The sequence below is a fragment of the Budorcas taxicolor genome, chromosome 5, assembly GCF_023091745.1.
Source record: "Budorcas taxicolor isolate Tak-1 chromosome 5, Takin1.1, whole genome shotgun sequence".
Taxonomy (NCBI): Eukaryota; Metazoa; Chordata; class Mammalia; order Artiodactyla; family Bovidae; genus Budorcas; species Budorcas taxicolor.
In genome coordinates, this window is record NC_068914.1 from 74,593,721 (window position 1) to 74,617,996 (window position 24,276).

Here is a 24,276-nt window from a genome sequence, read left to right on the forward strand (position 1 = left end):
CTTTACACCAACAGAATGAAGAAATGTTGCCAGTGTGAGTAACATTGACATAACTTGGAAAAGCAACTTAATAACTAGTAAAGCTAAGTATCTTTTGTAGAAACTAGAACAAGGGAATTAATCGCATTGCTGTTTGTAAGTGGGGGAAAAGTGGAAAAAGATCAGTGATTTTTCCACTAGAGAAATGGGATAAATCTACTCATGTAATTGGAATATTATACAATTAAAATGAAGAGCTAAGTTTTCCTGTTAATATGGATGTGTAGTCCAAACCAGTAGGACATATATATATTTATGTATGAATTTTCAAAAATGTTACAGGGAATTGTTTCATGTGGTTTTGGAGTCTGAGAAATCTCAGGATCTATAGTCAGTAAGCTAGAGATCCAAGAAGGCCATAGTTGATGGTATAGCTCCAATCTGAGTCCAAAAGCCTGAAACTAGGAAAACCGGTGGGGGAAAGCTGCAGTCCAAGTCCATAGGCAGTGGAAGACAAATGTTCCAGCTCAAAGACAGTCAAGCAGAAAGACGGCCCTCTTACTCTACCTTTTAAAAATATTAAAGGGACTTCCCTGGTGATCCAGTGGCCAAGACTCCGCACTCTCAATGCAGGGGACCTGGGTTTGATCCCTGGCCAGGGAACTAGATCCCACATGCCACAGCTAAAGACTGAAGATCCCACATGCTGTAACTAAGACCTGGTCAGTCAAATAAATATTTTTTAATTAAAAAAATTAAAGTGTTACTGATTTATGATAGTTTGACATATATATTTTTTAAAAGACTCCACATATAAGTGATAACAGAGTTTTTGTGTTATTTCACTAAGCATAATACCCTCCAAGTCCATCTGTGCTATTGCAATTGGCAAATTTTCATTCTCTTTGGCTGAGTAATATTCCATTTTTTGTGTGTATGTGTGTATATCTTCTTTATCTATTCATCTGTTGATGGACACACTGATTGCTTCCATATCTTGCCTATTATAAATAGTGCTGCTATGAACATTGGGGTACATGTTATCTTTTCAAATTAGTGTTTTCATTTTCCTCAGGTTTATACCGAAGAGGAGAATCACTGGATCATATGGTAGTTCCATTTTTAGTTTACTGAGGAACCTCCAATACTGTTTTCCATAATAGCTGTACCAGTTGACGTTCCCACCAACAGTGTACTGGGGTTCCCTTTTCTCCACATCCTTGCCAACATTTATTTGTGGTCTTTTTGACAGTAGCCATTCTGATAGGTGTGAGGTAATATCTCATTGTAGTTTTGATTTGCATTTCCCTTAATGATTAGCAGTGTTGAGCATCATGTGCCTTTTGGGCATCTGGGTATCTTCTTTGGAAAAATGTCTATTCAGGTCTTCTGTTCATCAGGTTGTTTTTTTATGTTGAGTTGTATGAGCTTGTTGTTGTTCAGTTGCTAAGTTGTGTCTGACTCTCTGACCCCATGGACTGTAGCCTGCCAGATTCCTCTGTCCGTGGATTCTCCAGGCAAGAATACTGGAGTGAATTGCCATTTCCTTCTGCAGTGGATCTTCCCGGACTGGGGATCAAACCTGTGTCTCCTGCACTGGAAGGCAGATGCTTGACTTGACCACTGAGCCACCAGGGAAGCCTTGTATGAGCTTACTTTACCTTTTCTATTTAGGCTGTCAATGGATTGGATAAGACCCAACCACGCTGGCGGGGGCGGGGGGGGGGGGGGGGCAATTGCTTTATTCAGTCTACAGACTCAAATATCAATGTCATCCAGAAACACCCTCTCAGATGCACCAGGAATACTCTAACCAACTGGCTGGATCTTCTGTGGCCAACTCGACACATAAAATTAACCTTTGCAAGGGATAAATATCAGAAGCATAATGTTGAGTGAAAAAGGCAAGCTGCAAAAAAATATATATATGTGTGTGTCCCGTCTGATGCAGAGTTACATTACTTGTTTAACCCAAAAATATATTTAGGGTATTTCTGTAGTAAACATACAGAAACATACAAGGATGGATACTGCTTATCTTTATGGAGGGAGAGTATGCATTTCATATGAAATTTTATTTTTGGTGGCCTTCAATAAGTTTGGAATAATTCATAATTTTAAAAAGCTTTTCCAATGTAAAAACAAGTATGTGGCATTTTCAGGGAACGCTAACCTGTTGGAGTTGGACCAAAGTAGCAAGAGATGAGAATAAGAAGGTGGCTTGGGACCAGATTGTGAAGAACCTTGACTATCAGGCTAGAGTTAAATTTTAACTGGTAGATCATGGGAGGCACAAAGTTTTAAGCAGCAAGAGGAGTTTTCTAAAACCAGTTGTAGAGAGGGTTATCCTAGGACTTAGGACTTGACCTTAAAGAGGTAAAGGAAATGGCTTTTTTAAAAGGGGGCCTATGAATTGGCATAGGTCTATACATGGTAAAGTTATCTGTACCACCTTCACCTCAGCCATCGGCATACAATTCTGTTTTTCCTTTTAGCTCAGTAAGGTCTCTTGTAAGGCAGGCCTCATCAGGAAGAGTTTAGCCATAAGCCCTAGGCCTATAAAAGTACATTAGGAATCTACCTTCACTCAACTGGCTTCTATGAAAGATGTTTAGGAAACAATATGAAACTTTCTAGCAATAACATGACTTTCTTTGCCAGTAGTAATTTATATAAGGAATTGTGGCTTGCACAAGTATGGATGTATTCCTTGTGGCCCTCAGTATGGCTGTTCTGTCCCTACAGCAGCGTTCCCAGGACAAGCTGTAGCTCTGCTACCAAAGCTGATCCTAACAGTGGAGAGAGCTGTGGGGTCCCAGGCTCTGCCCATTAGTCCTTCTCTCCTGAGGCTTTGGCCTCTGAATAGTTGAAGAGACCAGAGAAAAGATAATTCAATCAACATATATTTCTTTATGTACATGTAAACACATTGAAAATGGTAATAGGAACAAACCAAACTCTTAACACGGGTAATTTCTGAGTAGGGAAATAGGAAGGGAGTTGGGTAAGGGGCGGAGAGACAATTATTTGTCTATATTTGAAAATATGTTATATTGAGGATATATTCATGTACCTTAAAAAACTTCAAAACTAGTAGATATGATACAAATGAACACTTTTTTCCCCTTAAACAAAAAACCTGTTGAAGCAAGTGTGGCAATATAAGTCAGTTAAAACTGAGGAATAAGTATATAAGTGTTATTTCTAAGTTCCTTCAGCTTTCATATGTTTTTAACTCAAAAAATATTTTTATTATAAAAATCAGATATGTTCATTGTAAAAAATGCAACTAATTAAGTGCCTGACCTCTCCTTTCACCCTAATAATTATTAACAGTTTGGTATATAGTCTTCTGGGACCACTTATCAGATAACCAAGTGTATACAAATGTGTTTCTTTTAAAACAAAAATAAGAGATTATACCATACATATTTTGCTGGTTTTTACTTATAACATTCCATTTTTTGAGTATACCATTATTTGTTAACTAACTCCTGAGCTTATTTAAGTTTCTTTACTATTAACATAATACTGCAGATAATACCTTTGAATGAATATATCATACAGTTGTGTGGCTAGAGTCCTAGCACAGAAATAACTAGGTAAGAAGATATAGACACTTAAAATTTTTGATAGGAAAAGAGTATACAAACTTGTATTGCCATTCATTAACAAAAGATTTCCTTGTATTATTTAAATATTAAAAGTGCTGTGAAAGGGTTGGTTGCTTGGGAGTGCAAAAGAGGTCTTAAATATCATGATAGGGAATTTGACCTTGACCCAGTAGCCAGTGGTTTTCATCTCTATTTTTAAAGCCCATTACCTTTGTTTTTCCTTGCGCAGGCATTTAAGGGCATGTTTCCTGACATGACCTTGGGCTGTATCCTGAAGTTTTGAATGAAATATTGTTTTATTGCTTTTAAAGAAGGTAAAAATCTTCAGTTTTGTTTTTTCCCTTTGATTTGAACGTTTCCCAGGAATATTTCATTTCCAAGTAGTTGAGGTTATCATTTATTTATAATTTTATTGGGTGTGATCAGAGAATAAGATCTATAAAATTTCTACTTTTAAATTATTTTTAAAATTTTTTGAGTAAATAATCAGTGTTTATAAGTATTCTATAGATACAGAAAATTATCTCTTCTGTATTTATTATATATGCACATACTTGTGTATCAGGTTTGTTGTATTCCTCATTTCTTCTGTTTTTATTCCTCTAGTGCTGTTCAGTTCTGAACAAAGTATAATACAGACTCTCACTATCATTGTATTTTTATCCTGTTCTCCCTGTATTCCTAAGAATTTTTCCTTTAGTTTCTTAGTTGCAGACAAATTTATGATAACCACGCTTCTTCATAATTTATGTCTTTTTATATTACCAAAATGATCTATTTATTCCATTTAGTGTTTTTTAACTTTTCTTAATATTACCACTACTGCTTTACATTGGTTTGCATTTGTCTGATACGTCTTACCCATCTATTTTCAACTTCTCTGTATTAGTGAGTATGTGTATTGGAAACTATATATATTTTGGATTTGCCTTTTTAGCCCAAATCTGTTAGATTTTGTCTTTTAATGAGAGAATCCAATCCATTGATACTTAGTGTAATAACCAATGAACTTAATTATATTCCTTCATCTTAATTTGACAGCACATAAGTCTATTTTTTTTAATTCTTTTTAATTAAATACATACAGTTCATGCTCAGTTCAGTTCAGTTGCTTAGTCGTGTCTGACTCTTTGCGACCCCATGAATTGCAGCACACCAGGCCTCCCTGTCCATCACCAACTCCCAGAGTTCACTCAAACTCACATCCATCGAGTCCGTGATGCCATCCAGCCATCTCATCCTCGGTCGTCCCCTTCTCCTGCCCCCAATCCCTCCCAGCATCAGAGTCTTTTCCAATGAGTCAGCTCTTCGCGTGAGGTGGCCAAAGTATTGGAGTTTCAGCTTTAGCATCATTCCTTCCAAAGAACACCCAGGACTGATCTCCTTCAGAATGGACTGGTTGGATCTCCTTGCAGTCCAAGGGACTCTCGAGAGTCTTCTCCAACACCATAGTTCAAAAGCGCTCAATTCTTTGGCGCTCAGCTTTCTTCACAGTCCAACTCTCACATCCATACATGACTACTGGAAAAACCATAGCCTTGACTAGACGGACCTTTATTGGCAAAGTAATGTCTCCGCTTTTTAATATACTATCTAGATTGGTCATAACTTTCCTTCCAAGGAGTAAGCATCTTTTAATTTCATGGCTGCAAGTTCATGGAGTTTTCAAGGCAAGAATACTGAAGTGGTTTGCCATTTCCTTCTCCAGTGGACCACATTCTATAGACCTCTCCACCACGACCCGCCCATCTTGGGTGGCCCCACACTGCATAGCTTAGTTTCATTGAGTTAGACAAGGCTGTGGTCCGTGTGATCAGATTGGCTAGTTTTCTGTGATTATGGTTTCACTGTGTCTACCCTCTGATGCCCTCTTGCAACACCTACCGTCTTACTTGGGTTTCTCCTACCTTGGACGTGGAGTATCTCTTCACAGCTGCTCCAGCAAAGTGCAGCCGCTGCTCCTTACCTCAGGCTCGGGGTAGCTCCTCTTGGCCGCCGCCCCTGACCTCGGGCACAGGGTAGTAAATACCAAACAATTGCTTGAAATTAGGTTTTGACAAGCTGTATTTGAAAAGCCAGTAGGTACTCCAAGTGAAAATGAGGCAGGAGAGGACTGAACCTAGGCAGGAAATAAGACTGGACAGATACATATTGGCATACTATATACTGCTACTCTATTAGAATTCTCCAAAGAAACAAAACTAATACATTAGAGAGACAATAAGAGTGAGAGTAAGATTTATTTCAAGGAATTGGCTAATACAATTGTAGGGACTGGTAAATCTGAGATCTGTAGAGCAGGCCAGCAGGCTGAAAATCCAGGTGAGAGTTGATGTTACAGTCTTAAGATCCACAGGCTGGAAACTCAAGTCGGATTTATATCCTACAGACTTGATGCAGAATTCCTTCTTTAGGAACTCTGTCCTTGCTCTTAGGGCCTCAGCGGATTGGGTAAGGCCCATCCAGATTATGGAGGACAATCTGCTTTACTCCAAGTTGGCTAATATGTTAATTATATCTAAAAGATACCTTCATGGCAACATCCAGATTGATGTTTCACAGAACAACTAGGCACCCTGGCCTAGCCAAGTTGAAATGAATTGAACCATCACCCAGTACCATAGCAAATGTCAACCAAATATGAATGGATTATTTCTAAACCATCTACTTTGTATAACAAATATTTGTAACACTCACTTTACTATCCTTAAATGCAATTAACATTTAACTTAGCACACGGAATTTTTAAAAATCAGCATAATATCCTATAGTAATATAAAGAATACTTTTAAAAAAGAATCTATAATAAAATTATTTCCATACATAAATATTGGGCATAGTTATACTAGCACTCAGATGCTTGCACTTTTGTACGTTCACCATGATGAATATAAGGGCTACAAATGGAGACTGATACTATTGTGTTTTATCAGAGAGCCAAATGCCAGGAACAGGCTCTGCCATCAGTGAAATGGTTTTTTTAAATGGTGAACAAAAGTTCTAAATAAAACAAATGCTGTACAATCTCCCCTTCATTTATACAGTAGTTGCATACCTAGAGAATTCAGAGTATACCAAAAACTGTATCAAAAATACTTTGTGTGAGGTTATATGCTCAGCTAATTATAAATTGTTTTTTCACTTAAATATTTATGGGGACATTTGATAGCTGTGTAGGACTTGGGACAGTTTGTTGTGCAAGACTATCCCAGGCACTGTAAGAAGTCTAGTATCCTTGGCCTCCACCTACCAAATGCCAGAGATGCTTCCCAATCATTGCGACAATCAAAACACTTTCACCTTCATCGTGTGTGTGTGTGTGGGCAGGGTGGGGGGGGGCGGAGTGCCACTTCTGCTGAGAACCTCTGTAGTAAATAATAGGAAGCTATCAAAAGTATTTTTCTCCCCTCAACTTTTTGAGAAACTGGAATAAAAAGAGAAAAGCATAATGTTACATGCTCTCATATTTCCAATTCCCAGAATTAATACCTCTAACATTTTGTCTTACTTCAAATCTTATTTGTAAAAGAAAAAATTAATAGACCTGTGATGTGATATAATATATATTTGGTGTTAGTCCCAGGTTCTTGGCACAGAGCCTCTAAGACCTTTGGGAATCTGCAGTGATGTGTCTTTATTTGCTAATGGTGGTGAGCCCCTAGATAATTTCAGGATGGAAGCTGGTTGCCAGAGGAAACAGACAAGACAGATTACAAGGCTCGAACTTTCAGCCCTACTCTTTTGATCTCCTGGGAGGGGAGAGCTGCTAGGAACTGAGTTAATCTTCAGATGACTAATGAATGATTCAATCATGCCTATATAATGGAACCTCCATTAAAACTTTAACAGTGGGGTTCAGAGAGCTCCTGGATTGAACACACTGAGGTGCTGATAGGGTGCTGTGCCCTAGGCATCTCTCCCATTTAGCTGTTCCTGAGTGGTATCTTTTATAATAAACTGGTAATTATAGTTTCTCTGAGTTCAGTTATATAAGTCATCATAGCAAACTGTCAAGCCTGAGCAGGAGTCGTCGGAATGGATCTATAGCTGTCAGGCAAAAGTGGGTAATCTGGAGACCCACTACTTGTGAATGATAGCTCAAGTTGGGGGTAGTCTTCTGGGATTGAGGCCCTTAACCTGTGGTGTCTGTTAACTCCAGGTAACTTAGTGGCAGAACTGAACTAAGGACATAGTGTCTGGTGAGTTGGAACATTGATTGGTGTGGGAAAAACATATCTGGTGTTTGAAGTTTTGTGAATAGAGGAAAGACTTTCCATCTAAGGCCTCCTTCAGCTTCTACCCTGTTCCACCTTACCTCATCCCCAATATAATGACTACTGTTGTCCTTGCAATCCATTTTTTATACTTTTACAACCACCTATGTATCCATAACAACAGAGACTATGGGTTTCCTCATGGGTTTGTATCTTCTCATATTCAATTTCTCATATATAGATATTAGATATTGATCTGTGTCTGAGTTTATTTTTCTATGCCATTGGTCTTTTTGTCTGCTCCTGTACTAATACAACACTTAGTTACTATTAGCTTTCTATAGTGTCTTGGTGTCTGGTAGCCCCAACCCATCTTCTTTCTTTTCAAAATTGTCTTAACTGTGCTTTTAAAGATTTTTTTTTTTAAGAGAAAAAATGGTGTCTTCTATAGATATTTGGCCCAGCGTGGGAGGGTGAAGGGTCAGAGAAACCTTTTTGGAAAAAGGATACAGTAAGATGGAGAGGAGGTTCCATTTAGAGAGAAAGCACGAACAAGCATGGAGACAAGAAACAACGTGCAACCACACAAGGGGTTTGATGCTACGAGAACACAAAGGGTGAGGTAGGAACGTAAAGGTGGGTCAAATCTGAAGGACCTGAGGATGCACCATACTAAGGAGTTTGGACTTGACCATATAGGTGAGGGCTTCTTTAACTCACTTGGCTGCGCTGGGTCTCAGTTGTGGCATGCAAGATCTTCAGTCTCTGTTGCAGTGTGTGGGATCTTTAGTCGTAGCATAAGGGATCTAGTTCCCTGACCATGGATCGAACCTGGGCCCCCTGCATTGGGAGCATGGAGTCTTAGCCACTGGACTACCAGGGAAGTCCCTGGGTCAGCGATTCTTAACCTGATGTCTATGGCTGAGCTTCAAAGGGGATCTGAAGCAGGAGAATGCCATCATCTCCTTTTATTGCCAATATATATCTAATTATCAGATAACAATGCAGCAAATCTGATGAGGTCAAGATTGGAACTGTGAACTAAAAGTCTTCTGCAAAAGTGTAAGCAAGAAATGACAAGGGTAGAACTGACCAAATGGATGTTTAAATGGTAAAAATTAGTAAGACAATTACTTGGTTGGCAGTAGGATACAGGGAATAATGTAATAAGATCCCTATATTCCTGACGTAGATGATAGTGAAAAGAAAGGGGAAAAAACACGAATAGGTCCTGGAGATACGAAGAAATGCTTAGTTTTGGACATGTCACATAAGAGAGGACTATAGATTCGAGTGGATATAGCAAGCAACTGGTTGTATCTGAAGCTCAAAAGGTCAGCCTGGAAGATGCAGGTGTGGAGGTCAGCAGCAGGTATGAATAGCTGACACTTACTGTTTGTCATGTACCAGAGTATTAAACTTAATATGAATTCTCTCATTCAACTTCAAACCAGTCTTTTAAATCAGGAACTACCACTTAAGCAAGCATATCTACTGAGGAAGAGGCTGAATTAGATAACTAAGGGAACAAGGTCTGGGGCTAAGGGTGAGGCTGGAGGCAGGGGCTCTATTAAGAGGATTGGCTCTGGCCACAGGCTGGACAGGGACGCTGATTTGGCCACAAAGGAGCAGATGGGAAGAAAAGAGAAGGAATCCACTGAGTTAAAGTCTTCAAGTTTTAAAATGAGAATATAAGAAAGCTCCTCAGAAAGGACTAGTTTTATTGGAAGTGGCACTGGGGAGTTGAGAACCATGATCCTACTATACAGGCAAGTGAGAAGGCAGTGAAGTCCTTCATTAGCATGTCCAGAAAGGATGAGAGGAAAGGGTTGAGGATATAGGAAAGCTGAGTTTTAAAATCCTGGAACAGGGCTTTCAGGTGATAGGTTTAGGAATAGAGAGACAAAGGTCAGAGCAGTGTGTACATGAGAGCAGAGGACAGGTGTCCACAGGGGTTATTTGGGCAATTACTGAGAATGACATGAACAAGCAAGTCTCAAAGCTCAAAATGAAATGGCAAGTCTCTCTTCATAGTTGGGTTTTACCTCAAATGCTGTTCTTTCATATCCTCTTTGCAAGAAGAGAACTTGAACCTGATGCTTATACCCACTGTCCCTAAGGAGATAAACCGCAATACTGTAGGCTGCCCAAAAGTCCTTCACATTTTAAGAACTATCCCTCTTCTCCTTCATGCAATTTTGATACAGCCACTAAACAAGAGCCTCCTTTGACACATGTGGCCATGCTGACCACAGAACCCCATTACTTGGACATAATAATTGGTCCAGAAATGGCCCCTGACCAAAAAAGAGCTTTGGTCTTTACAGTCTTCTCAGGGGATTTATACAGGTGCTGGGGCAGTCTTTTCATTGAGATCACGAGAGTTGAGATTACTATCCCTAGAACTACTTAACAGGCAGAACAATGGCAATCCACTCCAGCACTCTTGCCTGGAAAATCCCACGGACGGAGGAGCCTGATAGGCTACAGTCCATGGGGTCGCAAAGAGTCGGACACGACTGAGACTTCACCATCACTTTCACTTTCAAGATACTCTTTAATCTGTGACTAGAAAATGGGTAGTCAAGGCTCCACCTCTGTGGTCCACACCCTATTCAAGTAAACAAAAGCACCAAGACACAGATATGGCAAAGTATTTAATGGCTACAGGTGTGCCTCACCCTCCCATTCCTGTTTTGATTTGATACCCTCTCCAAACTGGCTGTACCAGAGAAAACATGGGCATTTTCCACAGAGTTCGAAAGCCAGTAAGGCCCTGGTCCTCTTGACTCAGAAATGATTGCAGGTGCAGTCTTTCCACAGCATGCCTCAGGCCTCTCTGCTCAAGGAAAAAAGCCCCGCAATTCTATAGGGCTCCTGATGTCTTCTGTTCTTCTGCAGCCTGGCGCTGGGAGCTGCGCCGCTGGAAATAGTGGTAGGCTCGGACACTGCAGAGGTAGCCCCCATACACCGTGAGGAGCATCATGGAGGTGGAGAAGGTCTTGTAGCCAATGTCAGCTAGTTGCTTAGCAGTTGGCATGTTGTCCCCTATAAAGACAGACTGGATTTAGACCCAAGGATAAGGCCTCATCTGCCCAGCCCCCTCCCCTGCTTATCTGGTTGCACTCTATTCTGAATAGCTGCTACTCACATGCAGAGTTTGGTAGCTCAGCTGGTAAAGAATCCACCTGCAATGCAGGAGACCCCGGTTCAATTCCTGGGTTGGGAAGATCCCCTGGAGAAGGGATAGGCTATTCACTCCAGTATTCTTGGGCTTCCCTGGTGGCTCAGCTGGTAAAGAATCTGCCTGCAATTCGGGAGACCTGGGTTCAATCCCTGGGTTGGGAAGATCCCATAGAGGAGGGCATGACAGTCCAGTATCCTTGCCTGGAGAATCCCCGTGGACAGAAAAGCCTGACAGGTTAGTCCACGGGGTCACAAAGAGTAGGACATGACTGAGCAACTAAGCACAGCACGTATGGGAAGATAATTAAGATTTAAAAGGGCAAATAAAGTCTGCATACAAGGTACAGAAACACAGCTCAAACCAGGTGTATATGAATGACATCACAGCTAACACTTGACCCTCCATGTTTATGGAATGAAGTGATTGGTATAGACTACCTAGAAATGTTCTTAATTGGTGCATTACTTTAGGCACACATCAGTTTTTCTGGCCAGTAAGGAATTAATGGAAATAGCCAGAGATTAAATATTAGCAGTATATTATTCTGTCAAGGAGGATCAAATAGGAACTTTCTGGGCAATATCCAATTTGTTTTCCCATAAAATCATCTTATTTATGGCTCAGATTCCCAGGTTGGTCTTCAAGCATCTGTTTAAGCCATAGTATCCTTTAAATAGTGCCAATAGTATGTTTATATTGTTTCAATTAGACATAACCTACAGCATTAATTCTAAGTTTCAAACATAAAACCAAGAACCTATCCCAAGGGCTAAAAAGAAACTTACTGAGGCCCCAGCAAATTGTTAACTCACATTTGCTTGAGATAAATTACTTCTAATTTAAGTGTTCCCTGGGTATTCTGAGCTAGGACACAAGAAAAAGTTTAGAATGAGAATCTCTCATCTTGAACAAAATGTTCCTCAATCTGGGACTCTGAGGAGAGAATTAAAAATCTGACTGCAGTTAGTGAGAATAGGTTTCTTTAAAGAATTTGAAAGGAGAGAAGTTCAAAATTAGCTGGTTGAGGGGATCTTGAGTAGGGTAAGATGTCTAATTACTTTTCAAAGTAAGTCCCATGAGTTGAACACTGCCTTTGAGCCAGTCCTTGAGGGTGGATCCCAATGCTGAGCTGAGGCACAGCTTCCTTGAATCATAATTCCAAGTGGCTACTGAAAGTAACATTAAATAATGTCAGAGGAAGAAAACCAAATGGCACAGGGGCAAGATAAGAAAGAGCTGTTTTCAGGTTATTTGAAGTTTGAAAGGCCTCTAAGCTATGAGACAGAAACACACACACACACAGCAGAACACTAAGGTAATAAGTGAAAGTGTGAAAGTGAAGTCGCTCAGTCGTGTCCGACTCTTTGCGACCCGAGGACTGTAGCCCAGCAAGCTCCTCCATCCACGGGATTCTCCAGGCAAGAGTACTGGAGTGGACTGCCATTCCCTTCTCCAGAGGAACTTCCTGACCCAGGGATCGAACCCTGGTCTAGTGCATCACAGGCAGATTCTTTACCATCTGAGCTACAGGCAAGTCCTACTAAGGTAATAAGCGCCTAGCAAAGAGAGCTGGCAGCCATCAAACTTCACCTAACTTGTCCTTTCTCATCCTATCCCCCATTACCCTAGCCAGACGCTAACCACTTATAAGACCACCTCTTCTCAGAGCTGGAGGAAGAAGGCTGGAAACAGGATGGTAGATCTTGCCTAGAAGGGTGACAGAAGATCTACTGATGAAAATTTTCTAGAATCTCTTCTCCTGTCTAATCCAACCTGAGATTTGTATTTTCAAATTAACAAAAACTCTTTTCAGACCCTGAGCTAAAGCAGGGCAGTAGAAAAGGAGAACACAGATGAAGAAATTATTCTGGAAGTAGAACAAGGCTTATTAACTGGATGGGCTAGGGCAAAGTTGATGTTTCTGCAAGTTAACAACTGAGGAAACTTTATGGAGTGGGATACTGTTAATAGAAAAGAGAACAAACAGGTGTGTCTATGTGTGTATGGGGATGGTGGTGGTGGCAGGAAGTGTCAGCCAAGACCATGAACTGGACATGTTCAAGTTAAGATGCTTAATGCAAAATTCACATGATGATGTCTGTCAGGCACATGGATATGCAAATATGGAACAAATCCTGGGAAAGAGGCTAGGCTACAGATACATACGGAAATAACAAGTGATACCAAATTAGAGGATAAAACCAAAGAGAGTGAAGTCAAGGGAACACCAGTTTGAAGAAAGAAAACAATTAGGGAAGGAAAACAGGTAGGAAATTCCAGAAACATGTGGAATGCTCTTTCATTTAACCATGACGATGGTTGAAAATCAGTGCTATCAAGTTACTGCCACTAACAGAAGTATGCTTTATCTTTCGGGTGTACTGGGCCAGAATGAAAAAGGCCCATGAACCCCAACATGTCTATGCATTTTTCTAGGACAGAGAGAAACATGATTAGAAGGATCATAACCCCCTTTCACCCCAAAGATAAGAACTGATACTGTGATTTGCTGGTTAAGGGAATGGCAATGAGAGAGTAGCGGCTTGTGAAGGTAACACAAGGTCAAGTAAGTTCTAGTTTTGTTTTGCTTACTGATAAGGAGATTTGAATGTTTTCAGAGAAGAAGTTCAATTCAGCCACTCAGTCAGATCCTACTCTTTGCGACCCCACAGACTGCAGCACGCCAGCCTTCCCTGTCCATCACCAACTCCCAGAGAAGAAAAGAAGAAACTGGTGGCTAAACTGAGTGATGTGGGTGGGATGGAATAAGATTTAGGATGGCCCAGAAAAAGAGGACATTAGAAGTCCAAGTAGAAGGATTAACCTTGAAAATGAAAATTTTTGAGGTTAGCAGGAGAACCTTCTCATCTATGGGGCATCAGGTTTCTTAATAAAGCTCAAGGGTCTGTTACAGGGTTAGACTGGTTTCAGAATAACAAGGAAAAAAAAACAAAACAAGAACCATAATGAAAAATGACACAGGGGTGTAATCTATAAAAACGTTTTCAGACCGTGGCTCTTTTTTCCTTTTCTGCCTCCTGGACACAGGAGAACCTCAAAGCTCTGATCTCTCTCCTCTGGAAAACTCATTTCCTCAAATGGGTCCATCCACGTCAGCTTAGATTTACTCACTTATCTACCTTTCACCTACTATCTAGCCTCACTGTATGAAGGCTGCAGAGAAGGTGGCTTCTGTCCCAAAGGAGTTTATGGTTTGATGGGGATAAGCTGTGCATCCCAAATTCTGTTAGATAAAGTAGAAGACAGCGGTGACCGGAAGAAAAGAGGCATTTTGAGACTTCAGAGACAAAGCAAGGGCTCAAGAAAAGTTAGCAGAAAGGTGGAGAAGGGCGGGCAGCAGTCGTTAGAAGGACTGGGAGGATTTACGTCAGTGAAGAGGGAGACATATCCCAGGAATTGAAAGCAGCAAACGAGTGGAGCCAGTAAATCGATAAACAGGAACGGGTGCCCGGGAAAGCTGCATTTCAGGGCACAGCGGACTACAAGATGAGAAAGGGTCAGAGTTACTAGAGTCAGAGCGTGGAGGACAAAACGCGCGGTGGAGTCAAGGCCTGACAGAAACCTACGGCAGCGAGGAGGATGCTGGGCTGGAAGCAGCGCACGATACGCGGTAAACCTCAAGGACACCGAAGACTGGGCATGCGAGGATGCGGTAAGAAAGGCCGGCCCCAGCGGGCGCGCCGCAGCACACCGGCGGCCCGGGCTCCGGCCTGACTCAGGGCGTACCTGGATGCTGCCGCTGCCTCCCGTCCGACCGAGGCCTCCAACCTGCGCGACCTCCGAGCGTAGCCGGAAGCGGCACCCGGGACCAGACTAGTAAGGATAGTGGCCCAGGAACAACACTGAATGCTGAAGCGCTATTGGTGCCGAACACCACACTTTTCCCGCCCCCTGGCCCCGCTTACCCTCTAGAATTTGGCTCCTGACGAGGGTAGAGCCCTGCGCGTCGGACGCATCACAACCCCGCCCACGAAGGCGGGAGCCCGCGCCGGTCGCAGCTCTGATTGGTTTCCGCCTTTGAACTTCCGACTTCCGGGTCAGGCGCCTTTAGTACGCATCCTCAGACGAGTCTTCCTCTCGGAGAGGCCCGTTGATTTCTGGGGGTTGTAGTTGCGACCCAAGTTCTGGAACCAGAACTTTAGGATACTCAATCACCAGAGAAAAGGCGATCTTTCTCTCCGAGAAAACCAGCCAATCCTCAGTCTGTGTCACAGTGACGTCTCCGGTAGCTAGGTAGGTTCTCTAGGAGTCAGCCCTCTGAAGGGGACTGTGCGCCCCCTACAGATTGGAGCTGCCCTCTTCCCCGCCACCGGCCCTAAGCCCAGCTCAGATAGGAATCCGACCCGCACCGCGAGGCCTGGGCCGCCCAGGACTGCGGCAGGTGTGGCTATGGGCACGGAGTGAACGCAAGGGTCGCATTTCCGTAATGTTTCTGTCCCATATGTGACCTCCCCGCTTGCAGGCGGCATGATATAGCCCCAAAGAAGCGCCCGGAAAGGATTGGGTGGGGGGGATGCCACTTGGGGAAAGCGGGACACCCTAGCAAGGGGCCGGGAGTGGCCGGGACAGTCGAGGAAAGATTTCTTCCTTCCTTTTTCCTGTGGCATGAGTGAAAACATACGCATGTAGTGATGCATCACTGCACATGCATTGCCACGTGCAGTTAAGCGTCCTTCCCCAACTTGTTTCTGAAAAAAACAAATCGGTTTTTGGATAGGCAAAATTTTTTTTGGATAGGCAAGTAGGCCTGATTCAGAAGCCTCAGATTCAGTTAATGGTGGAGTGAACAAAAATAAGCAAAGGTTTCTGACTCTCCAAGAGTGTCGCAGCTGCAGCCTAGGGAAGGAGCTGTCATTTTGCCCTGACTTTGACCTCATGGAGAGGCAGTTTCTGGATCCAGTCAGCACCCGAACTGGGCCCAGCCTCAGTGCCTGACCCAGGAAGCTCTGCCCTTCACTGGTGAGGGTGACTCCTCCTCTCAAGCTCCTGCCTAGTTTGTCCAGGAGTAAGGGAAGATTAACTTAATGCTGGTCAGAGCCACAGTGTGCCAGGCACTGCCGCACAGGAAGCTGAGACCCTCTGCTGTAGGTGACAGGAGGCCTCGGGCTCTATTTATAGCCAGGGGCTCAAGCTGCTGACCTGTGACATTCCCCTGCTGCCATTCTAGCCTGGAGCAAGGCCACTGCAAAGCACAGACCTCTCCCTCTTCTTCTCACCCCAGGGGGTAGTGTGGTTTGACTGTTTTTCCACCTCCATGAGTTTCCCAGCTCCTGAGGTGCTAGAGAAGTCAATTCTGCATGAGAAGGCCTTCAGGTGACAAAGGAGAGCTGACCTTGGAGTGTCAGGACCACCAAGATGGGGACCTGCTCGTCCTCCCTTACCCACTCTCTGGCCCTTTGGCCTCCAGGTACAGGTGCTGGTTAGCTGCCCTGGCTGCTCTAGGGGTGGCTGAGAATTGGGTATAGGGTTTAGGAGGAGGTAAGGATCCAAGATGTCTTGGGGAGTCAGCAGCAGGAGGGACCCAGCTGACACCTCCCCCCACTAGAGCTCCCAAGAAGGGAGGCAGAGCAGTTACAAAGGTCACAGGGAGCAGGGTGATCTGAGTTTGCTATGAAAAGGTGTAGCTCTGTCAGCAGATTAAGTTCCTCCTCCCCAAAGAGGGTACTGGTGGCGAGGGTGAGAGAGGCTTGGAAAGGTCACGCATGGTAGGGAGGAGCTGGCAAAGAACTAGGGACCGGGAAGTCCCAAGAGAGAATGACAAGCCCCAGGGCCAGAGATGCCAGCGTGGCAGCAACTCTGGTGCCAGGGCAGCCTGGGGGAGGGGGAAAGGGGAGATGACCAGAGCTTTCTGAGGACGCAGATGTTGCTAGGAGAAGCTAGAAGGCGGTTGTTTGAGATCTTTGTATTTTATGAACAAACACTGAGAGATCCATTGATGCCCTGTGGGGCCTGGCAGAGGTCAGAGCAAAGGGGTCCCTGGGGCCATGTCAGCTCAAAAGCCCAGACCCCTCCCTGCAGCCCTTGCCTCATCCCTCTTGTAGCTGAGGCATGGGGACAAGAATTCTGGTCTATGTGAGGCAGCATGAAGCAGCCCTTGCCTTGCCTCCCTTTCCCTCCCCTCCTCCCCCCACAGGCTCAAAGCAGGCCACTCTGGGGCTGATTCTGCCCTTCTCACAGGATAGGGAGAAAGCTCCCCATCTGGAGAGGGACTAGGCAACTCCATTTCCAGTGAGATGTGATGGCCAAGAGGTTGTGGGCTGCTTCAGGATCTCCAGGCAGGAACCCGGGCCCTCAGCCTCCTGTCACTCAGTGAAAAGCTGAGAAGACACTGCTCTGTGGGGAGTCCCGGAGCTCCTGGTGGCCAGGCACCCCAAGCTTCTGCCTGTCTCCATTGATAAAGAGGCTGCCTGGCCTGGGCGTCAGGCCTGCTCACACATGTTCTGGATGATTCTGCAGGCAGAGGATGAATTCCCCCACTGGCAGGTTCTCGTAGCATATCTTGTACACAGCTGTGAACAGAGGGAACCTAGAATGGGGAAGGACAGAGCCAGCTTGGCCTCCAGACGAGCCCCCAATCCTCCACCCCTAACCCTCTACTCCCTGCTCTCCTGCCTTCAAGCTCAAGCAGACCCTGGCTCTCAATTTCCAACTGCTGAGAAGTTGAATTTCCTAGCCCTGGGTTTTAGGGTTAGGTTCTTATTGCCCTTCTCCCTATCATATTGAACTTGCCTGCATGATTTCCTGGCATCAACTTCTGTTCCAACTTGGCAAGCCACTTAATCTCTCTGAGCCTCACTATCATCAGCTGTAAAAGGGAGTCAGTATAACAAAGTAGTGAAGAAGTGATTAGGAGTTATGTGAAGGTGCTCAGTAAATGCCAGTTTCCTTCTTCCCAGGCTGCTCCTTTTACCAGGAGGCTTTACCTGACCAGTCGTGAGCTGATCTTCTGAGCTTGTTTCGAATTCTCTCGCTCTATGATTCTTTATCAAATCCACAGAGCTCTGCTCAGATCAGTTCATCACCCCCACTGTCTCTGTGCTCCCTGAAAAGAAGACTGTCCTTTTCCTCACACCTTACCACCCAGGACAGTATTCGAGGACAGAAGGGATGGCCTCAAATAAGAGGCTTAGACTGACGGTGATAGACAGAAAGGCAGACAGTCACAGAAGCTTATTCCTGTCCACCCACATAGCAGAGGACCGCGGGAGGCCATGTAAAGGGTCCTAGCCATGTGGTGTGAAGAGCACTAGACTGGAAAGAATTCAGAGCCAATGCACTAGCTGGGGGCAGTGGCCCACTAGGCCCTCTCCAGGCTCTTGGCTCTGTGGGTAAACATAAGACCGCCTTCCCTCTCTGCCTGCTTCACGGTGGGCAGTGAGGAGGGTTCAGGAAGATGATGAACGGGGAGAGCACTTCTGGCCATGGTTCCCTCATGAGTGGGGCTGGGCCCAACACTTACTTGTCCACCATGCCTTTGTGCTGGAGGATACTGTGCAGCTCCCGGGCTGTCGGGGGCCCCTGCAGCTTCTGTCCATTCAGCATCTCTTTCTCCAGCTGCTCAATGGACTGTGAAGAAAATAGGACGGGCAGATGGAAATGGGAGAGGGGAGTTGTCAGTGTGACATGGAGAGATTGGGGCTCCGGCAGGAGGTGGGTCTTAAGAGGAAAGAAATGGGAATGTTCACAACAATCTTAATGTTTGTGCTCAAGAGATGACACAAGCCAGGTTCCTCTGCCTTAACACCTACAGGGCCCACCCTCCACCCTCCCTGCTCCATTCTCCCCAGGGCCCACCTTTCCTGTGCGGGCGAAGGCCTCGGCCACCTTCCGGTTCCGCCCTCCGTAGCAGGTAGTGATGAGGTCAGCAACACCGCAGCTCTCCAAGAAGGTGGCAGAGGACACGGAGCCGCTGCAGAAGAGCTTGGCAAAGGCGATCATCTCCATGAGTCCCAGTCGGATCACAGCCGCCTTGGTGTTGTCGCCAAAGCCCAGGCCGTCACAGAAGCCAGCCCCCACGGCCACTATATTCTTTGAAGAGTGGAGTCATGGGTGAGAAAGGACCCCTCCCGCAGGCCCCACTTGGGACCCTCAGCGCCTGCCTCGGGCTTCTTCCATCATCATGAAGGAAGGTGGGTGCACTCCTCAACTCCCTCCACTCTTGGTTTCCCCCCTTGCGCACTCCCTTCTTTTAGCTTGCACTTGTGCTTCCTGGCTCCCCAGCCCTGCCCTATACTCCATCCTTGAGGACTTTCCCTGAAAACCGGTCTACCCGGCCCACCCATCCACGGCTGTTTTATGTCCCTGATAGCCATCCATAGCTCTGTCTGGGAGCCAGAGTTCTGGTCATCAGTCTGTCTGGGTGTCCTGGACATCTCATCTCCTGTTACCCCGGGTGCTCCGCCAGGGCATCTCCTCTTCCCCACCAGACCAGCCCTTTGAGCCAGGGATAGGGTGTCCCACAAGGGGCTTCAGAGGAAAGGAAGAAGGGAGCCCAGTGTCTGAAGGTAAGCGATTGCAGGCCTGAGTGATCCTGGCTTTGCTTCCGCAGTGCTTCCCATGTGTCCTACTCAGTGAGGATGGGGAGTGAGCACCTGGAGCCCCAGCAACGTTGTACAGCTAAGCTAGGCCTTCTTTCAGGACCTTCTTCTCACCTCATAGCTGCCTCTGTGCCCCTCTCACCTTTAAGGCCCCACAGATCTCTACTGTGTCCACCTCCTGCACCACTGTGATGCGGAAATTGGGTGTCTGCATCAACTCTTTCAGAAGCTGTCCGTGAGCCATGTTCTTGCTACCTAAATTGGGGAGGAGGTAACGTTTTAAGAAGGGGCTCTTGACTCTTCTTCCCACACCTGCCTGAAGCAGGAGCTACAACTCTTTCCATAGGGGCGTCCAACCCCCCTCATCTCTAATGCTTCTTTCTTCGCCTGCCTTATGGGGAGAAGATGGCTAGGTGGGTGGGAAATAAAGCATGGGGAGGGGATATAACTAGAGTTGCCCTATGTAGGTAGGTGGGTGGGGTCTCACCAATGGTTGTCTCACAGAACTTCTCATCAGCCACCTCGTTGGCAATGTTGGCCCCCATCAGCACGCTCATGGGGATGCCAAGGCGCTCCCCAATCACTTCAGAGATGAGCTTCAGCCCCTTGGGGCCCTCGTCTACCCCCTGGGCACAGGATGGAGCTCAGGACAGGTGCCTTTTACCCCAACTGAGGGCTTCCCACCCAGAAATCCTGCCCCTTCCAAATTCACTGTTTTGTCAGTGTCCCTCCCCAAAGGTCCTCCCCTAGTCCAGCGCAGCCAGAGCTTGCTGTGAGGAGAGCAGATAGCGTTTTCATGTGAAAATGAAAGCATCCAAAAATTCTTCCACAACCTACTTCTCCAAGGTAATGTATCCCCTCCACACCTCTGAACACCCCACCCCTGAGTACTCCAAACCAGCTTCCATCCCTTCTCAGCTCCTCAAACCAGCCTGCTTCTCATATCCCCTAGGCATCCCTCATACATCTAAATTCCCTAAGACATCTGCCTCCAAACTGACACCTTATCTACTCCCCAACCAACTTCCTCTTCCCAGTGGCCCTTGGCATCTGCTTCTCCAGCCCCCGCCCACCCCCCCCCCCCCTCAGAGCTAACTCTTCTCTCTTCAGAAAATTCCTGGCCTACTTGTGCAGTTTTCTGTGGCTCTCACTTCACCAACCCTGAGCCCCACAGCAGGTGGCTGTACCCCCTTCCACAGGAAGGTGTCTCTGGCACCTTAATAAGAGACACGCCAATGGCATCGGCCTTCAGGTGGCCCTTGAGCTGATCACAGATCTTGCCGATGAACTGATGGGGCACCACAAAGATCAGGATGTCGGCATCCGCTGCAGCCTGGACCACATCAGGGACAGCCACCTGTGGGGGTGACCAGTGCTCATGGGCCTGACAGACTTCTTCTAGCCCCTGTGGAGCCCCATTCGGGAGATCTAGGAACCAGAGTGAGGCTGGTGGGGAAGAAGGAAGGGTAGTTTTGGGGTTGAATCTGGAAGGGCTGAACCTGGAGGAGCGACACTGTTCTCCCCCCTCGCCATTATTTCTTCTATGCTTCAGCTGTCCTGGACTCTTGAGAACTCTTGGAAACCTCCTCCCAGCCCTCTCCTAGCCCTTGGCTGTGGGACAGTGAGATCTGGGCTTGGCAGGAGGAAGAGGACAAGTAAGATTTCATCACCCTGCTCCTTAGGGCCCCCAGCTGGGATTGGAGAGCCCCAGTCTTCCTGCTCTCTTCCCTGCTCGCCCTTTCTAGGTGGGGAGTAAGCCACATGGATTTGACCAAAGACCTTAAGTCCAAGGAGCAGTCTCCATGTCTGCTAATCACCCAGTGAATGAGTAACAGGATTAGAGCCCAGCAGGCACTACCCGAACCCCAAGTCTGGGAACCAGAGAACCTGCCTCTGGTTGTCATGGAGGCCAACTTCCTCATCTTCTCCCCGTCCGTTTCCTCCTGGGAGCCCACGGGGCAAGGTGGAGATGCAGGGGTATGCACTCGGGTTGTCCTCAGTCGCAGAGTGCTCTGGGAGCTGTGCACGAGGGTACCCTGTGCCTGGAGGAGCCCTCCTGAGATGCTTCTCAAGACCAGTGGCACATGAAATGGCCCCCTCCCAGCAGGAAGCACCCCTCCGCTTCCCGCTCCCTTTCTACGGGGTGTTGGGGCTCACCACATTGGGGGGCAGCTTGTGCCCTGGCAGGTATTTGACATTCTCGTGCTGTGTGTTGATGATCTCTGTCAGCTTTCTGCCCCCGATGTCTTCCTCAAACACCCACATGGTCACCCGTGGGTCAAAGTGTGCCAGCTGGGCTGCATTGCCACCCACAATCTTGGCGATGGCTGAGCCCCTGACGGGAGCGGAGAGCACAAAAAGTGGAGTGATGAGGCAGGAACAGTGGCGGGGAGGGGACTGTGCTCTACCTCGGGATATCACAGTATCCACTGGGTTATTTACTTGCCACCTCGCTTGTCACCCCCTCCCCTATGACACTGTGTCTCTAATGAGCAGGCAATAGAAAGGAGACTCAGCCTCCCTGACACTGCTGCTTCAGAAGGGGGCCAGCTTTCTGATCTCCCAACACTGCCCCCCACCGCCGCCGCCCACGCAGCTTTTCAGGCAGGGAGCCCTCTGGAGGCTCCCTTCCTGTGGGGAACAGGTGCCACTGCCAAGAGGCAAGGGCCAGGAGGGGTCGGGGCGCCCTCTGTCCTGGTGGGGTAGGCAAGAGACAGCAGCGGGAGCCAGAGCACTTCCTGCTCGCCAAGCCTCCCTCCCTGACTTCCGAAGACTCGAGGGAGCCCCTCCTGCCCCCCCAACACACTCCTTGACAGAGCTGCTTACCAGTTGCCAGAGCCTACAATGCAGATTTTCTTGCCGGTCATGGTGCTGCTCTCTGCCTGAGCCGCCAGCTGGGTGCCACTCTCCCCGGCTCCCCTGCCGGCTGGGAGCATATAACTCCAACACACGTGGGTGCAGCCAAGCCCCGCCCTCCAGGGGAGGGAAGGCGGGCACCCAGGGAGAGAGTCTGGCAGGGCCAGGGAAAGGGGGGAAAAGGGGAGAGACAGGTGGGGAACAGGAATGGGGCACAGACCAGGCCCGCTTTTCCTCTTAGGTTTGCCAGCTGACGGTGCTGGCAGGCTTCTTCCCTTGGCTCCTGCCCAGGTCCTCACCCCCCTCCCTCCCTGCAATGGGCTCATCTTGAGGTCTGCCAAGAGCAAGCCCAGATAAGGAACAAGTGAGCAGTCCCCTGCACTCCCTTCTGTCCCCTAGCCCTGGAATAAGCTGTATTCAGTCCTAGCAGCAGACACAGGCATGCTTGCTTTTCCAAGGTAGGAATTGCCCCCACATGATCTCCCTGGACCCCAAAACTCCTCTGCAGGCTTATCCTCTGGCAGTGATGGGTCACGTGTCACTGGTCCCACTCTAGCTCCACTGCAGCGCTGTGTTTGAGTGAGGTGGAGGGTGTGAGCCCTTTTACGTAAGGTAAGACCACATAGAAGGTGAGAGGAGGGCCTGCTTTGGGGGCAGCCAAAGGATAAGAAGACCCCACTAGCCTGAGAAACAGAACCCACCAGTGGGTCTCTCCTCACCTGAATGCCTTCCAGAAAGGAGGGCAGGAAGGGTTAAAGTTGGACGCAAAGTGGTCCACAAGTCTTTTGCAGACTCTGGGCTTGAGGAGGACAGAAGAAGGGAGGCAGCCCAAGTGTTCACTGTCCTTGAGAGGCACTGAGCTTCCTTCACTTCTCTCTTGGGTTTCCCAGCTACCACCATGCCAGGGGCTCCTTCAGCTTAGTGGCTATTTTGCAGAAGCCAGAAAGGGGAGGGAGGCAGGACCTGGGGCAGCTGTGAGCCTTGTAGAGCCTTGTGGTCTCAGATGCTGTAACTGAGACTAAGTGGGGTGTGTGCTTTTGGGAGGAGGGAGAGTGCAAGGGACACACTGAGTAGCTCAAGGCTCTACGTTGCCCACAGCAATGTTTAAGCAGCGAGCTTCTGTTTCTAGGCTGATGTGGAGAGCGGGGCAAAGGCCCCTAACACTCCAGCTGTCTGTGCACCTTGGCCTGGAAGGCAGACACCACTGTGTGCTCACGTGCTGACCTCCTGGCTTGGCCAACTGCTGAGTGGGTGTTTCCGTCCCACTGGGCTGTTGCTGGCTGCAAACTGTGCTAAGTACTGGGCCAGAGGGGAGTCTGTGTGCAACCACTGAATCAGGGTCAGTGGCCCTGAGACCAAGACTGGGGAGAAATGGTTTCTGAGTTCTAGGGACTGCCCTGGAAAAGCCCACCATACTCTGCTCCCATGGCCAGGGAGTTCCCTTACAGGGACATAAATGAAATCAGCAGCTGATTTCTCTTAGGAACAAAATTAAGCCTACTACATAGCCAGCTTCCTGCAGATTACTGTTATTACCCTGGCATTGAGAAAAAGGCACCAGTGCCAGGCTGCCAGCTGGGAGCTCCGATTATGGGTGATGAAGAGAAAGAATGCTTGTGTCCCTGGCACATAGGATGAGAACCCCAAAGAATGGATGTTTATGCATAAAATAACCTCGTGTTTTTGCCTAAATGTTTCCATCTCTCATTTTCTCCCTACAATCATTTTTAGGAGACAAAGAATTTGTTCATTTATATAGGAATGAAGTGTGCAGAGATTCAGAATTAGCTTGTCACAGGAACTTATCTGTTACACAAGAGTTCTTTTCCCAAGAGCAAACTGTAGATTATTTGCTTGAAATTAATAAT

General features: G+C 46.7%; 1 protein-coding gene and 1 long non-coding RNA gene across 2 annotated transcripts; both read right to left on the reverse strand.

Moving 5' to 3' along the window:
- Positions 1–10,984: 10,984 nt before the first annotated feature.
- On the reverse strand, positions 10,985–14,820 carry LOC128047833 (uncharacterized). The gene is made up of 3 exons (XR_008199360.1): positions 14,742–14,820; positions 12,053–12,163; positions 10,985–11,114 (listed from the first exon to the last, which is right to left on the reverse strand). It is a non-coding gene; the product is annotated as an uncharacterized LOC128047833 (long non-coding RNA).
- A 2,081-nt stretch (positions 14,821–16,901) lies between these two features.
- Positions 16,902–22,515, reverse strand: GPD1 (glycerol-3-phosphate dehydrogenase 1). Its single transcript, XM_052639570.1, has 8 exons — positions 22,379–22,515; positions 21,710–21,887; positions 20,769–20,909; positions 20,040–20,178; positions 19,695–19,807; positions 18,810–19,043; positions 18,475–18,581; positions 16,902–17,541 (listed from the first exon to the last, which is right to left on the reverse strand). The coding sequence occupies exons 1-8, from the start codon at positions 22,486–22,488 to the stop codon at positions 17,445–17,447; spliced, it is 1,119 nt and encodes a 372-aa protein (XP_052495530.1). The 5' UTR covers positions 22,489–22,515; the 3' UTR covers positions 16,902–17,444.
- Positions 22,516–24,276: the final 1,761 nt, after the last annotated feature.

What these genes read in the sequence shown, in the direction of transcription:
- GPD1 (XM_052639570.1), bottom strand. Translation starts at nt 22,488, where the DNA reads ATGCTCCCAGCCGGCAGGGGAGCCGGGGAGAGTGGCACCCAGCTGGCG. An exon ending in ACAAGCTGCCCCCCAATGTG is followed by an intron (nt 20,910 to 21,709) that starts GTGAGCCCCAAC and finishes TCACCCCCACAG; the next exon opens with GTGGCTGTCCCTGATGTGGT. An exon ending in AGATCTGTGGGGCCTTAAAG is followed by an intron (nt 19,044 to 19,694) that starts GTGAGAGGGGCA and finishes CACTCTTCAAAG; the next exon opens with AATATAGTGGCCGTGGGGGC.